General features: G+C 31.6%; 1 protein-coding gene across 6 annotated transcripts in view; it reads left to right on the top strand.

Annotated features, from left to right (window-relative positions):
- The window catches only part of LOC124539275 (protein madd-4), a 446,643-nt gene extending 430,684 nt beyond the window's left edge, over window positions 1–15,959 (top strand). For 2 of the 6 annotated variants that reach the window (XM_047116602.1, XM_047116600.1), the window contains exons 20-31: window positions 307–489; window positions 1,255–1,407; window positions 4,700–4,878; window positions 5,239–5,345; window positions 7,551–7,660; window positions 10,017–10,109; window positions 10,489–10,754; window positions 10,829–10,937; window positions 11,840–11,996; window positions 12,188–12,333; window positions 12,703–12,871; window positions 13,317–15,959. In XM_047116602.1, coding sequence (XP_046972558.1) covers window positions 307–489; window positions 1,255–1,407; window positions 4,700–4,878; window positions 5,239–5,345; window positions 7,551–7,660; window positions 10,017–10,109; window positions 10,489–10,754; window positions 10,829–10,937; window positions 11,840–11,996; window positions 12,188–12,333; window positions 12,703–12,871; window positions 13,317–13,423 — 1,779 coding nt within the window. In that variant the 3' untranslated portion in view covers window positions 13,424–15,959. The remainder of the gene's footprint in view (window positions 1–306; window positions 490–1,254; window positions 1,408–4,699; window positions 4,879–5,238; window positions 5,346–7,550; window positions 7,661–10,016; window positions 10,110–10,488; window positions 10,755–10,828; window positions 10,938–11,839; window positions 11,997–12,187; window positions 12,334–12,702; window positions 12,872–13,316) is intronic. The other 4 variants (XM_047116603.1, XM_047116601.1, XM_047116606.1 and 1 more) reach the window with 4 other exon arrangements.
- Window positions 15,960–16,183: the final 224 nt, after the last annotated feature.

The following is a 16,183-nucleotide window of genomic DNA, read 5'->3' as shown; positions in this document are numbered from 1 at the left end:
AAATAAATAAATAATCTAAACTAATATTATAAATGTGAAATTAACACTGTCTGTCTGTCTGTTGCTCTTTAACGACAAAAACCTGAACCGAATTTGATGAAATTTGGTATAAAGCAATCATGAACTCCACGAAACGACACAGGCTACTTTCTTGGCGCATGACAACTAACATCCCTAAAACGTGACCGAAATCAGGGGTAACAAGTAGTATTTTTAAGATTAAGCGATTATGAATGGCTCAATAAAAAATCAAGGGAGTATAATGAAAAAATACTGTCAATTTGTTTAACTACATTTTTATATCAGGTTGTATGTAAACAAATCATGGCGCAATCTCACGTGGTGGAACGTCCAGCATCCCAGTGCAACTCGCCACGACCAGCTACCACCAAGTCGTGCAACAGCCGACCTTGTTTATTGGATACGTCATCTCCAGAAATATCTTTGGCGAATTCCTCGTATATACAGCACGATCCTAAGAAAAAGAAGGTACGTTATAAGCAAAGACTTTACTCGTAATAAATTTAAAAAAAACACAATCGTCATTTTTCAAAACACGCCAAAGAAATATAAATATCAAAATTATTATTGATAGCAATTTATTAATAAAATCAAAATTAATTTTACATATAACATAGAAACTTTACACTTCCTTATGTATGAAAGACACATATCTAGTACATTTTTATCAGAAAGACACATGCTTTAGGCAAAAAAAAATCGACAAGCTCAGCATCAACTCAGCAACAAAGCATTGTATGCAATAAATTTAATTTGTGTTTGTAATTCATCTCGTGCTTGGTGGAAATCATCGTGAGGAAACCTGCATCTATCCAATTTCTATAAAATATAGTCACATGTATATCCGCTAACCAGCAACAAATAACCATGGTGGAATAAGATCCAAACCCTTTCATCAGAAGGGAGAAGAATCTACTCTTACATCACAGCTATTATTTTCTTAAGTTTAATTTTTTATAACATAGACACAATTTGACACTCACATTATATTATCATGTTAACTATTAATAATATCTATGTATTGATGATTTGATCAGAATTACCAAGGTTGATGACATTATGTTATGGTATTTACTTAATAAAAAAAGTAATTTCCATTAAACAAGCCATTCGCCTGATTACTGATTACGATATAAACCGTTTAGTAATTTTGGTAATATAACATTAACTACTACTTGAAAGATTACAATAATCAAATGGCATTTTTTTCTCATGTAATATTGTTATCTGCAGGTGACCGTAAAAGTTGGGGGATCAGCGACAATATTTTATGGAACGCAAGTAAAAATCAAATGTCCGGTGAAGGGATACAATAGGACGAAAATCCAGTGGGCGAAGGACCATCAAATTATTACGAAGTCGAAGAAATATAAGATATCTAAAAAGGTAAGATTATTTTTTCGCTGTTTCTAATAATAATAATATTTTTTGTTTACAACAGTCAAAGTTATCGCGTCGGACTCGTGGATGTTAATGGAAATTGCGAGTTCAAATCTGAGTTGACACCTCTATTAAATTTAGTTATTTTGTATTTATAAATTCAAATTGTTCATTCAAAGTTTGAAAAGATATATCCTAATTAGAATAGAAATATACTGTATTCAAGTGAGCTATTTAAAAAAAAATTACACAACTGTATTAATCGTAAAAATAATTCTTGACGTTTCACACGCTCCGTGCATAAAACTAGATGGTGATGCTGTCTGGAAATAAAAGCGACTTGGTCTGGAATTAAAAAAATCTTAAATTCTTATAATACGAAAAAAACACCAAACGGACAACACATTTGAAAAATAAAATACAAAATCTTGAGAAAAAAAATTTAATTATTCATTACATTCTCATAAATATAATAGAAAGCGTTTATAAACTATAGTTATTCTAAATACAGTTATCTCATGTCTTCTAGTACTTTATCGATACAGATAACATAATCTTAATACCTTAGATCACGTAAACTATATTCTCATAATAGTAACGAATATAAACAGTTCGGTGTCCGAAATTCATACCCAAAACTGTAAACTGGCCGAACCCCAAACTAATTCATTCAACCTGTCGATAGGACCAAAGGTTTTTGTCAACTGCCCCAGGATAAGAAATGGTTCGCAGTTGGCAACAACTGCCTATAAATTACCCCAGCAAAAAAATTTCACGATAAATTTTGTCACAGTTTAAAAGTATTTCTAGCTTTTAGTTACGGTCGACTAATGCCCACTTCCTATATTTAACGCATGTTACTACTAACACGAAAGAAGTGTATATGCTTAATATAGTAGCTAATAGCAAATCCAGTTGCGTAGATAATATCATAGGATTAGAAGGTACGGTGTGCCAGGGTGTGTAAGAGAAGGCCTCTTACTAACATGACCAAGTGATTTACTAAGCTAGATTACACGAAAAAGAAAAAAGGTTTTATATAATTGTTAACATTTGTTTCTGAACTTTTTTCTAGCACTGACCCTAAATCGTATGACAATAAATTTAGGCCCCACACCTGAGCCTTTATTACACTTACATCACTTAACAAATCCTATGAAATGTGTAAAAGTGATATCATAACATATAACACAATTGTAATTCGTCTTATCTATTTCAACAAATTAGAAATTAAAAATGTCCTAAGTGTAATAGAAAATATTTTCACTCGATTAATATTTTATGTATTTAAGATATCACTATTTACTTTGTACCAAAACATATTAATAATTCACAATGTTTTGAGTATCGTAGAAGGTTTAAGTAAATTGCCTTAACTTCGTTACCAATTTTGTCACCTCCCTAATTATCGATTATCGATACGTCGTTAAGATTGTATCGTCTCGTGTGGCGTGCTGGGTATCGTCACTAGAAAGCCCTGTCATCTAATATCACTTATTGCCGGCTTATTGCCATAATCGATTATAGTAGTTGACATGATATATCTCATGGTCCTTAAGCTAAATTATTGATAAAGCCTATCTACTACTTAGTTGTAGATCTTAATATGGTTGGTTAATACATAAATCGTCTGTAAAATAATTTACTGCTAGGTAAGGTTACATCTAATTCCGCTATACTATTCTGCAGTACACCTTATTGAAAATATTTTTTATTAATTATACACACACGATTATATTATTTATATGTATGTTTAGATAAGACGTCACGAAACGGGTTCAAAAAAATTTACACGCACACTAATAAAATACTATGACGTTTGGTAAATGTTAAGCGTAGTTGTCACGCACACTATAGTAAATTTGGTTCGTTTGTGTTAGTTCTTTTGTAGTGCGATATTTTATCGTTAAGTTTGTTTTCTTAAAACCAATTATTTGCATCAACATTGGATAGAAATAAAAAAGGCTTAAGCGCCGAAATAGTACATTTGAGAAATAAGGGTTATGATTAAGGGATTTTACTTGAGGTGAGGACATGAAAACATAGTGTTATACTTGACTTCGAAAACGCTTTCATCGATTAAGATTCACGTGTCCACTTACCAATAGGTATCGGGTCAGTAAAGTAGTTATTTAATTTAAACGTAAGCTACGTCCAATTTTAAGATACATAAACTGATATGGCACATCAGGATTTCAATCAATTTTGGTTTATAATTACACTCCTGCTCGCAGAAACACACCTTCAATAAAACCTGCATGGGTGGGATGAAAATTGGCTACACTTTCGTCCTTTTCAGGGTTCCGTAGTCTACTAGGAACCCTTATAGTTTCGTCATGTCTGTCAGTCTGTCCTGGCTCGTTCTCCGCCGTGTCTGCACCGATTGCCACGAAAATTGGTGGAGAGATGTATACTGATAATCCAAAAATTGGTTTTTGAAATTATCGAAATTCTTTTTTTAAATTAAAAACTAAAAATATAGACATACTATAATTAATTAATACTTGGTTAATACAGCCCTTATAAAAAAAAGTAACTTTTATATTTTACACACTTTTTCCCGATATCATATTTAATATAAACGACCTTAGCTTAAACCAATTAAAAAAAGTTTTATTTAATTCTCTATGCACGTCACTAGAAAGGCAATTTCCGCTTTTATTTAATTATAAATTTTCTCAAACTAAATATAAACACTCATACTACGTACAAAGCTTTTACGAACTATTGTTCAAATGAATTAATTAACTTCGTAAAAGCCTTTTTGGAACTATTTTAATAAATGTGAACGAGTACTAAGCCGGTGGTTGGATTTGCAAGGACATTATAGAATAGGAACAACTGTTCGAGTGAAATCATTTAGGTTTATATCTATGTTTGACGATCCCTATGCTCGAGTGCGGTACGCCACTCCGAGATCCTGGGTTCGATTCCCGGACGAGTAGATGTAGAAAAAGTTCATTAGATATGTTACCTTGGGCCTGGGTGTTTGTAACGTCGTTAGTTCTGATTTTCCAAAACACAAGTGCTTTAGCTACTTACATTGGGATTTGGGAGTAATGTATGTGATATTGCCCAATATATTTATTATTTATTTATTAGATCGCCGAAGTACACACAAATAAATGTACATATAATATACAGCTTGAATTGGTTTTTTAGTGTTATTTTTTATATTGTTATAATTTATTAATATAGTATTTAAAAAAACATGCTTATATCTGGCCGGTAATAATATATTACAAAAAAAAGCAGTATGACATAAGCAAAAGATTAAATCTCTCTCTTTCTATCACAGGGTGCTCTTCGCATTACATCTCTTTCTCTCCGAGACCACGGAGTCTACACATGCGTGGCGGGCAGATCAAGTGCTAATTTAACGTTACTTGTCAAACCGAGACCTGGAGAGTTTCCGTCGAGTGAAGAAATCGAGAGGCATAAAGCCTTGGATGAACCATCGTCACCACTGTCTGATAGGTATAATCATATAAAAATGACACGAGTATCAGTCTAAGTGATATAATTAAAACCTCTTTGCGTAACAAACTTTTTAGACATTGATATTCAACCTTAAAATTTCACTCTCAATGTATTAAAAAAATATATCAAAATTTTACATATTTGTTTTACTTTAAATTTTAAATATGGAATACAATGTATATTGTTACAACGTAAATGTTGATTTTTTAAATAAAGAATTTATTCTACATTCAAATAACTTTATTCTATTTAAAGTACATAGTTTATAGAATGTTCAGATTTTCAGCAATTTATTATCTCAGAGAACTGTTGAAACCACTTTAATTATTTATGTATTAATTTGACCCTTTTTGACAGCAGAGCTGATGGTCGGTATCGAGCCATGATAGGAGGAAGATCTGATGACCAGTCGCATGAACAACGCCCTCCAGATCAGAAGAAAAGCTATAAAAATCGTCAGAAAGGTAAATCAATATGAAACGAATTTGTTGTTGTTGTTGAATTGTAAAACGAGCACTCTGGAAGTAGTACAATAAAAATGAATATTTTTTAAAAAAATTGATTTTTTAAAAAATCTAAATTTTCAGAAAACTTAAGAACTTATATATATTATAGTCAGGTTACACCGGCTTTCTCTCAGTTTTTTACGATGTATGTTTTTTTAAGTATGTAATTACAATAGCTAACTCATTTGTATAATACAGTTCGGTCATGTGAGATAAGCCGTCCAATCAGATGATGAGAGAGAATATAGAAGGCACCACTGTGCACGCACAAACTTCTGCGTTGTTATAAGAATTCATCCAAACCATATCATTACCATCAACAACAACAACAACAGCCTGTAAATTCCCACTGCTGGGCTAAAGGCCTCCTCTCCCTTTGAGGAGAAGGTTTTGGAACATATTCCACCACGCTGTTCCAATGCGGGTTGGTGGAAAACACATGTGGCAGAACCTCTATGAAATTTGTCACATGCAGGTTTCCTCACGATGTTTTCCTTCACCGCCGAGCACGAGATGAATTATAAAGACAAATTAAGCACATGAATCAGTAGTGCTTGCCTGGGTTTGAACCCGCAATCATCGGTTAAGATGCTCTTATCATATACTCTATCATTAACATACTTAGGAAATATTAGTAGTATCTATAGATTTTATTTACCTATTCACTGTTTTGGCTATTTTGTGTGTATCTGTTAGTAATCTGAAATTGTAATAATATAATTTCAAAGACTCTTCTCTTTAAAAACTTTGAATAGAATTAACACTTCTGTACTAGTTGAATGTGTCCAGTTTTATTTGCTTTTTGGTGACTTAGTTCGTGTTTTAAATGAATAAATGGAATACTAAAAGCGAACTGCCTCACTGCATTACGGGATTTAAAACAAAATCGCATTTCTTTCGATATTTCATTACATTACTGTAGGAGAACAAAAACGGCTTAACATTTTTATTATATTTTAATATTGAATATAATTTCGCGAACAAAATGGCCTGAATATTAAGAGCACTTTATATTAGGAGCTTGTTAGGATAAATTTTATATTCCGCAATATCAAGGGACGTAGCAACCTTTGGTATCATTTTTCTGTTTTAACCTTAACAAAATATAAAAATTCTGTAAATATATATGTATAATAATAATTATTAATAATAATTTATTTCACATGAGGCTGATGTATTTAGTAGTTTAGTCAAGCCAAGATATAACTTTAATTAGGAAAGTTTACAAATATCATTTAGAGCAGATGTAATCATAACATATGTATAACTATAAATAAATATGAGACAACATCACATACGTTACTTTGATCCCAATGTAAGTAGCTAAAGCACTTGCGTTATGGAAATCAGAAGTAACGACTGTACCACAAACACCCAGACCCAAGACAACATAGAAAACTAATGATAATCTACCTCCTCAGCTCGGGACCTCAGAGTGGTGTACCCATGAAAACCGGTGTACACACTACTCGACCACGGAGGTCGTCAAATGATATGTATATATGTACATATGTTATAAGAATAACTTGTGTTAAAGATTGCCATACTCGTGCAAGTGCTATTAATAAGTTGCAAACACGATTACATTTTTTAATACTATATAAATATGAGAAATATATTTACATAGTGGTAGGGCTTTGTGCAAGTCCCTCTGGGTAGGTACCATCCACTCATTACATGTTCTACCGCTAAACAGCAGTACTCAGTATTGTTGCGTCAAAGTTTTAGGAGTGAGTTAGTCAGTATAAATACAGACACAAGGGACTGACATCTTAGATCCCAATGTTGGTGGCGCATTGTCGATGCAAGAAGAGGTTAATCTATCCTACAGCGCCTTGTCTAGAGATTCAGGCATTTAGGGAATGGGTTTACGTGATTTCCAAAGCACTAATGAGGTTATACCGTCCCCTTTCAAATTATCGTGCTATCAGACTGTAGAAGTAAAGGATGAGCTGGACGAGCTCGTAAGATATATTGAGATGGTATCTCCTGAAATCATTTCAAAGAAAAGCCAATAGATCGCTGGCTTTAAATTGGCTGTCTTGACTAAAATTGTGTCAGACGAATATTTTATTTTACTGATTAATATTAATTGCGTTCAAGAAACTATTTAATATAAATACAGTGTACACGTTTTGACTGTTGTTTTCTTTAAATTATCAGGCAAAATAGATAAGGTTCGAGACGCACTATACGGCAGCGCTGGTACCACAAGCACGAAAGCCTCACCAAGCTACAATTCACAAGCCCGAGATATCTACGATGAAAATGAGGTAAGAAGGCTTTAATATGTGTATAACACAGAATCCTTAACAACAGAATATGTATTATGCAAAGAATATCGATGTTGAGTACTGTAATCAGGTCAAATTAATAAATAACAATAAAACTAATCAAAGTATACCAATTATCAAAAATATATTCGTATAAGAATTATGATCTATACATGTAATAAAATTGAAGTATCTGTTTGTAATATTAAAGTAACCGCATACTTACTAAATGCATATGCATTTAAAAAAATGGTTTAAACGGTTTAAATATGTATGTATACACGGTCAGGCTAATCTCTAGAATGCCTGTACCGATTTTAATGCGACTTTCACTGGCAGATAGCTGATTTAATATTGAGTAACTTAGACTACAACTACATATTTTACTGTTGAATTCTAACACGCACAATTTCATTGGTACCAATAGTCAATTTATAATAAAGAACAACAAAAATTTGGTTGTTTATGCAACACTAATAATATATTTAAAATTCGTAGATATTGTATTCACTAATATTATAGAATATGTTTTTGTTTACTAACAACAAAAATATTATCGCGGTAATTATTTGTAATGTATAATACGAAAAAGATTTTTCTTAAAATAAATATTATATACACACAAAAACTGATCATTTATCGAACCATTGAAAAGAATGTACGACAATTTGTTTTTTTTTTTTTTGGTTTGGGACTGATATCCTGTTTGTTCCCGTTACAAATACAAAATATTTTTGGAATAGATTCTCTTTGTTAACATTTTATATCGAATCAAAATGTTCTCTATAACTTAAAACATATAAACAGAATGACAAAGATAAATAATATTAACGGTACCATCACAAGCAATTTATGAATATAGTAATAAATATTGTACAATAAAAATCATAACTATAAAATTTATTGGTATAAAATATTCTAAGTCGTCCGCTGAGAAATAATGAAAATAGTATATCTCTTTTACGAGTACGGAATATAAAGTACAAGAATTCATAAAGGCCAGTTACACGCTCGTAACGCGCTTAGTTGTGCAAACGTTTGCGCATTACAGCACCATACCAGTGAACAAAACTGCGTAAACATTTTAATTGACAGTATGATCATGGAATTAAAAAAAAATGCTGGCTATTTTTAGTGTATCAACTTTATTAATGTTACATTTACGCGATTTAGAAACAAATCGTCATATATATTATATAACCAACGAACGGAAATACGCGCTTAAATGCGCAAACTAACTGCGTAACAGAGTTGCGTGTAAACGATCCATTAGAAAGTCTAAAATTATTGAAGGAATATTATTGCAAAGTGTAAGTTTATGGACATTTTCAGACTATTCGTGAATACTGAATATCTTATCAGAACTAAATACAATTTAATGCGTCACATTAACATTCTAAATACTGTTATAAATACTTTTTTACCCTTTAAATCCGACTAAGCTAGTCTAGTCTAAGATCTAGATTAGTATGCATATAATTATGAAACTTCTTTAACTAAAAGTATTAGTGAACAAAGATAATGTTATATTTAATAATTAAATTCAAAGTATACCTTTTTCTTAGTCGAATTTTCTCGAAATAAATAAAACTATACATTGTTAATTAAGTTCAATGACCTTTACAAATAAGGTCGTGAAATTTAACAACAATTCTTTTCATTTACAATGCGACAAAGATGAAAATCGCTTTTCGGCCTTGAAATAACCTCGTCCGTAACGTTCTTTATTGCCCACTAGTATAATATACATTCAATAATAATTTTATTATAGCTATAAAGTCAGCTATAAAGTTTACTGTGCCCCTTTTATTGTTGAACTTAGCTGAATTACAGTAGATAGCAAATCATTGTATTATAGACACCTATACAAGTCACTGGTTTTATTCAGGCCAGACTTATGAAGCATTAAAGCGGCACTTAAATTTCTGATAAGAGAAGAATAGTATGGCCTTTAAATATATAGAATAATATAAAGAATAAAATTACTTTTTATTTAAAGGTCAAGTATATATAATTTATATAACAATACGTGCTAAGGAAACTGTTTAGATATGTACGATTTGATATCATATATTAAATCGGTTCATTACACATGGTATGTTACGTTTGCAATTACTCTACATTAACTTATTAAATATTAATTGTTTCAATCGTTTACCTAGTGGACCATATCTCATGAATAGTAACGAAAACATACTATGAGATGTTTCAAAATTGGAAAAAAAACTACACATACAAAATTAATCTTTCGTACACTGATATTAAAGAGCTAAATCGTGGAAAATTGTAGCAATTTCGTAACCAAAATTTAAATTAACGTAAATTTTCTCACACGCTGCTATTCGGATATTTAAAGAAGACTGCTGTATCATCTCAGATGCTTCCACCAAAACGAAGCGGTGCGTCCAGGCTATTGCCGTGTCTGCATTACCTTGTAATGCAACTACAGGTGAGCCGTTACCAGAATAGAGCATGGCTCATGGGATTTTAGGTTCTATTGGACTAGAATTTACGTTTAGTTTTCCATGGCATGTATAATACGAAAAAGATTTTTCTTAAAATAAATATCTTTGGTGGTACTATTTCATTATGATATTGGTTACCCATTTACAGAATGTAACCAAACATATGGGCTTCATGACTAACTCTTACGTCAGAAGGGTTTGATAAAATTTGGGTTTCATCATATTCTAATATTTTAGCCAATTCATCGTTTTTATGACTAATGTTTAAATCTTAAATTGTGGTTTTCAAATTGGTTTGACTTTTTATGTGTTCTCATAGCGCCTATTTAGAAGTCCAAGAACATTTTTCATTGATATGTTCAGATGTTTTGGAATTTTCAGACCATTGGAAATTCGAGGGGTCAGAGAATGGTGGACCCGATTATAATGTATCAAAATTATGGAACGCCATCCCAAGTGCAAGTTGTCAACCTTGAAGATAAACAAATAGTCTTTCCAGAAGATGACGATTCTGATATAATTATAGTCAATGAGGACTATAATAGAAATTCTGTTGAAGAAGCAAGAGTTGAAAGTGTAAAACAAAACATCGGCGACTTAGTGGAAACTACAACAGAATCAGTTACCAAGTGAGTTACTTCTACTTAACTCTTACACAAGAACATTTGACATATCGAGCTTACAATTTCCTTTTTACTCATAGGTTTACAGCATTCGACATAAATGAGTACACATGGAAGACCACTGATTGGTCTTCATGCAATGCTCCCTGTGGCCAAGTTGGTCACCAAATAAGAGGTGCTGTTTGCCATGTAAGTATCAAGTAATTTTGGACAGAGTTTTTGTTTCTCATAGTTTGCCATATAAAATTATATCCTTTGTGTCGCTTAATTTGACCCACATATACCCAAGTTTTTTTATACTCTTTAAGTAATTAATGCTGATGTTATTTTAAAACATGTAAGAAAAATACTTGTATTTCTCATTTACAATTTTGCTTGTTATTCAAAGCTAATACAGATTTGAATTTAATGAAAGGAAATTTCCAACCGAAGAAACTCACTGAAACTATTTAACTAAGAGCAGAGAAACTTTTCCAATATTACATGAATATGAATTTAATTTTACGCTGAATTCAATTATTACTTATGATTGAAATTTTTCATTAACATCGAGTATTCATTTGAAACTTAAGCTTTTAGAATTAATGATATGGTGAACGGTATAACGAACATAGTTTTAATTAAATTAAAAATAGTAAATAATTCTGGTTCTTCTCTGGTCAATCTAGTTTACTTTTTTATCTGTGGTAGATTTTGCATGGTATTTGTTTTATTTTATTTCTAAAATACCATTACCTTATTAGATTTAATTCATTTCTATTTCATGCAGAATGTTATAGATTTTAATTAGGAACCGTTTTTTAATTATTAATTTTACTAGCATTTTTGTCTTCGTTATATAATCGCGCTTATAATTAGTACTGAAGTTATTTTTAAATAAAATCTAAAATTTTATTGATTTAGTTCTTAATGTTAATAATAATATTGCCCCCAAATATCTCAATTATTTCATAGTATTTCACTTATATGTAAAATCACCACAAGCCCAACCAAAAACAATTATATCGATCAAGAAAAAGTTGAGAATATTTTCTTTGACATGATTACTGTATTAGACAACTTTAATTAATTAATTTCTTTATTACAAACAGCACAAATTACCTAATCAAACAACTACAGTCGAAATTGATGAATGTCTGTCGAGAGGACTGACACCGCCGACCGTGTTACGTGATTGCGCCAGTAATAGCTGTGCTTCATGGAGAACTGGGCCTTGGTCAGCAGTCCGATGCATGGCTTCTGGAAGTGGTAAGAATTTCATAACTCTTTCTGTTTCATTTCAAGATTAGTTTGAACTTGATAAATGATAGAAGTGTTCACTTGAACTTAATTCACTAACACCGACATCAGATTTTTTTGGAAAATTGTTCCAAAAATTCTGACATGCAAAATCATCATTATGAACTGACAGCTTTCTTAATAATTTTCTTTAATCCTAGCTATCGTTCGACGACGCGTTGAGTGTGTTTCTGACAACGGAACGCTACTTCTCGATTCAGATTGTGTGTACAGTCAACAACCTGAAAAGACTAAGAGAGAAGCCCAATCTTGTAAGCCAGTTTGGGCTGTGGGGCCTTGGAGTAAGGTAAATATATAATTTTCATCAAAAAACACTTCTAGAAAATTTTAAATGAATTTATTGAACACTGAAGACACAGACAGACAAAAACATCAGTATATTAGATATTAGATTTGTGTTAGATATCAGAGAAAACATGAATAAATAGTCGAAACCAGACAAGACTTTTTTATTTTATATTTGATCTTCAATCTAAAATTTGTGTTAAGTATTAAAATATTGACCCTTATTGTATATGTGAAGCCTCGATTTGTAACTAGTAACTATATTTTCATTTTATTATTACGCAAGCATAATATGGTCTAATAAAAAAGAGACCCATGTTTTAAAAAATTGATAATGAATTTCTCTACTTCAATTTTTTCCCTACAACAGTGCAAGGGTCCGTGCGGCCAAGGCTTGCAACACCGCGTACTACGCTGCGTGTGGCGCGCGAGCGGAGCGACGCGCGCGGGCCGAGAGCGCCGTGAGCGCCGCGCGGCTGCGTGCACGCGCGCCCGCCCCGCCGTCGTCAGACCTTGCTCAGACGAACACTGTGCTAAAGGTGGGTTCCCGTACACCTAGGCTATGGATATACATGTATATATTATTATTTCAATGTAAATAACTTCGTAATGTGTTTCATTAAACATGGAGGTAGTGAATATTCACTTTGTTGCAAATCATTTAGCCGATTTTCTATTATACTAACACAAAGACCAGTTGCAGTTCGACCGCAGTTGTATCGGGTCACAACCGCGCATGTACTTCGAATTCACTTTTATCATTAGCACTGCTAAACGGTTGAATTCTTTGCTTGAGTCTGAATTATCCGATAGGATTAAATCTAGAGTTAACAGGTATCTTCTATGCAAGCGTGCTATATTGTAGACTGAGTTGATGCTTAACATCAGACAAGGCAACGGTCAAACGCTTGATCTTCACATTTGGTAATATATTGCACTCTGATATGACTTGTATATAATGTAGGTAATAATTTCCTCCAACAGATGGCGTTTGCAGAGACATGTCGAGGTTTTGCGAAAACGTTCGCGCAATGAACTTGTGCGCTCTCAGGCGCTATAAGGAGCAGTGTTGCAAGACATGTGAAGACTAAGTTAGGACATTTTAGAATGAGAGACTATGATGTGTGACTTTCAGTGAAAAGGCTATTTGCGTCTCGAAACGGGTTTTATTCTAATATGTAAAAAGTTTAGACTGAAAAAGATCTTATGTACATTTCAATATTTTTCGTGCGATTTTTTAGAGAAATATTTGATGCTTATAATTTTTTTTATTTAAAACAAAAATATGTTTTAGTTTCCCTAAAATCATTTTTTTTTAAATATCGACGGTAACCTAGTATGTGCTATATGCACATGAAATGGATTGTATGTCGTTGTGAGCACGAAATAGTTTCTAGTCGTGATAGCACTATAAGAAATATGATCACTTAAATAAATAAAATGTATATTTATTCGATTATAAAGTTATAAATCGAATAACATAAGAATCGATTTTCTTAAAGTTGTATAAAGGTTTTAAATAGGCCAATAAGTTTAAATAACATATTCTACACTCTTAACAGCAATTTTAGCAAAATCAATTCTATGAAGAAATTAACATACTTTTTTATTTTTGTATTTTGAAAGATTTTTTGTCTGTATTTTACTTTCATTTTGAATTCTCAAACCGTACTTAAATTCGAGCTCTAATGAAAGATGTAAATTATTTCAAATGATAGATTAAATTTATTTATGTATAAGAAACAAAATATTTAGTAAAAATGTTTTGTACTATATTAATCATAGTTAAAATGTAAATAAATTAAGCATAATCGCTACGCTTAACAGAATGTAAGAAAATTGCACAAGTACTAGTTATGCATTCAATGTATAGGAAAATATAAAAAAAAAATATGCCAAATGTATAAAAAATACAGTGACGTGAAAAATATATAAAAAATTTAGCGAAATTATTAAATACAATGCGTTGGGTCGGTTATATCGAGAGCCTTATTTTATTATAATCGATTCGCTCCACAATCGACTCGCAGCTTTAAAAAGTTAGTCGAATAGCGCAATTGAAAAAATAAATTAAAATATTTATAATCTATAATTAAAAAAATATACTTATATGACACATCTGATTAAAAGCAATATCGATACAGCTTAAAACTATTGTATATATCTATATAGTTGTATTGTGTGTTTGTTACCCGTTCATGGAATGGGAGATAGTAAAGTTGTCGACCATTTAGTTAGAAATATTCGATTGTTTATTATAAATATAATCGTTCAATGAATTTAGTACAGCCCGCGCCAAATAACTAGAATCAAGATGGCGCTGACTGCGCATTCATTTCAAGCGCGGGAACATTCGCCTCGTTGCCATGGTTACGCGCGGTGTTGCCAACAAAACGACTTATGCACGTATTTTAGTTATTTGACGCGTATTTTAAATAAAGATTGACAGTATTATATAGTGATGTTTGTTGTCAATTTTTAGATGTCTACTATTTAGTTTTTATTGAATCTTGTTTCGCTAAAGAAGGCTTTAAAAATATATACGAATCAACTAAATTAGCTCAGCTTATAAAAACGCTGATAGCTCAAATATATTAATTAGTGTTTCACATGTATATCACATCGATGATCAACGGAGCTATTATGTAATTATGTACAATTCGATTATTAAAATCGCCTTCAATGAATAATATTTAATTAACCAAAACAACACCACGATAGAAATGTTATTCGCTTTTTTGCACAAAGGAGACAGCAACATAAACCTTATTGCTGTCTCGTTCTATAACTGGTATCAGGTATAGCTGTCGAATATAATACATATGGGATTGGACCTGCAAGAAAGATCCTAGCGGGAATGACACGAGATCCTTAACGCTACGCCCTCAAATGCGCGACTAAGCTAGAAGGTTATAAAAAAAAACTACGTACTAGTACATTAGCGCTAGTGTTGCCATGCGTTTAGTTTCGTGATTTGTAAGTCCCGCTGCATCTTTCTTAAATATTATGATTATCATGATATTGATCCTTAATTAAACGTGTATCTGAAATTAAGCGTAGATCTGTTTAAAGTAAATATAAGAAATCTTTCATATCGATGAACTGCCATTTATAATAAATATTAATTTCGCTGGAAATAAGCACTGTATCATTACCGCCTCTGATGAACGTTTTTCACGTGTTGTATTGAAATATGAATCTTATTACAATTAATAAAAGGTTTCTTTTTATATACACATTGACTGAAAATTATATTTTTTTAATTATCCATTTCGTTTACACAACTACGTAGTAGCAGTAAGCTGCGTATTTGCTCTCTCTTTCTGCCGCACATAGTAATACATATACGTTGTCTTTATTACGCCGTGCTTCGAAACGTGATAAATGTTTTTACACGCAATTTTAAGTATTCGTTACACGTATAATTTGTTAAAATATTTAGGACTGACCTATTTGAATAATACTGGATAACCTCCACTGATAAATACCATTTCAAACGTGTGATCTCCAAACACCCTGATGAGATGATTGGTGATCACACTTTCATTAAATATTTCGGATCGCAGGTCTTATTTTATCTTATTTTATCTTAGTTATTTATGGATTTATATGATATATAGACATAATTATAAATCATATTTCAATACAATACATACATAGCTTTCATTAGTAAATCCTTGTATTTTTGTTTTAAAATTATTAAAAATTAAGTCCGAAATTGTAAATTGTATCAAGAATTTTCAAATATAAAAATATATTATATGAGTAAGTTACTGAATTCATTGTTTTATTTTACACTGTAACACAATTCTTCCATTAATGATTTTTGGTTCTGCCAATAAGGTACAAAT

The sequence above is a fragment of the Vanessa cardui genome, chromosome 22, assembly GCF_905220365.1.
Source record: "Vanessa cardui chromosome 22, ilVanCard2.1, whole genome shotgun sequence".
Lineage (NCBI taxonomy): Eukaryota > Metazoa > Arthropoda > Insecta > Lepidoptera > Nymphalidae > Vanessa > Vanessa cardui.
The sequence above is the reverse complement of the archived record's forward strand: the minus strand, read 5'-3'. Positions and strand labels throughout refer to the sequence as shown.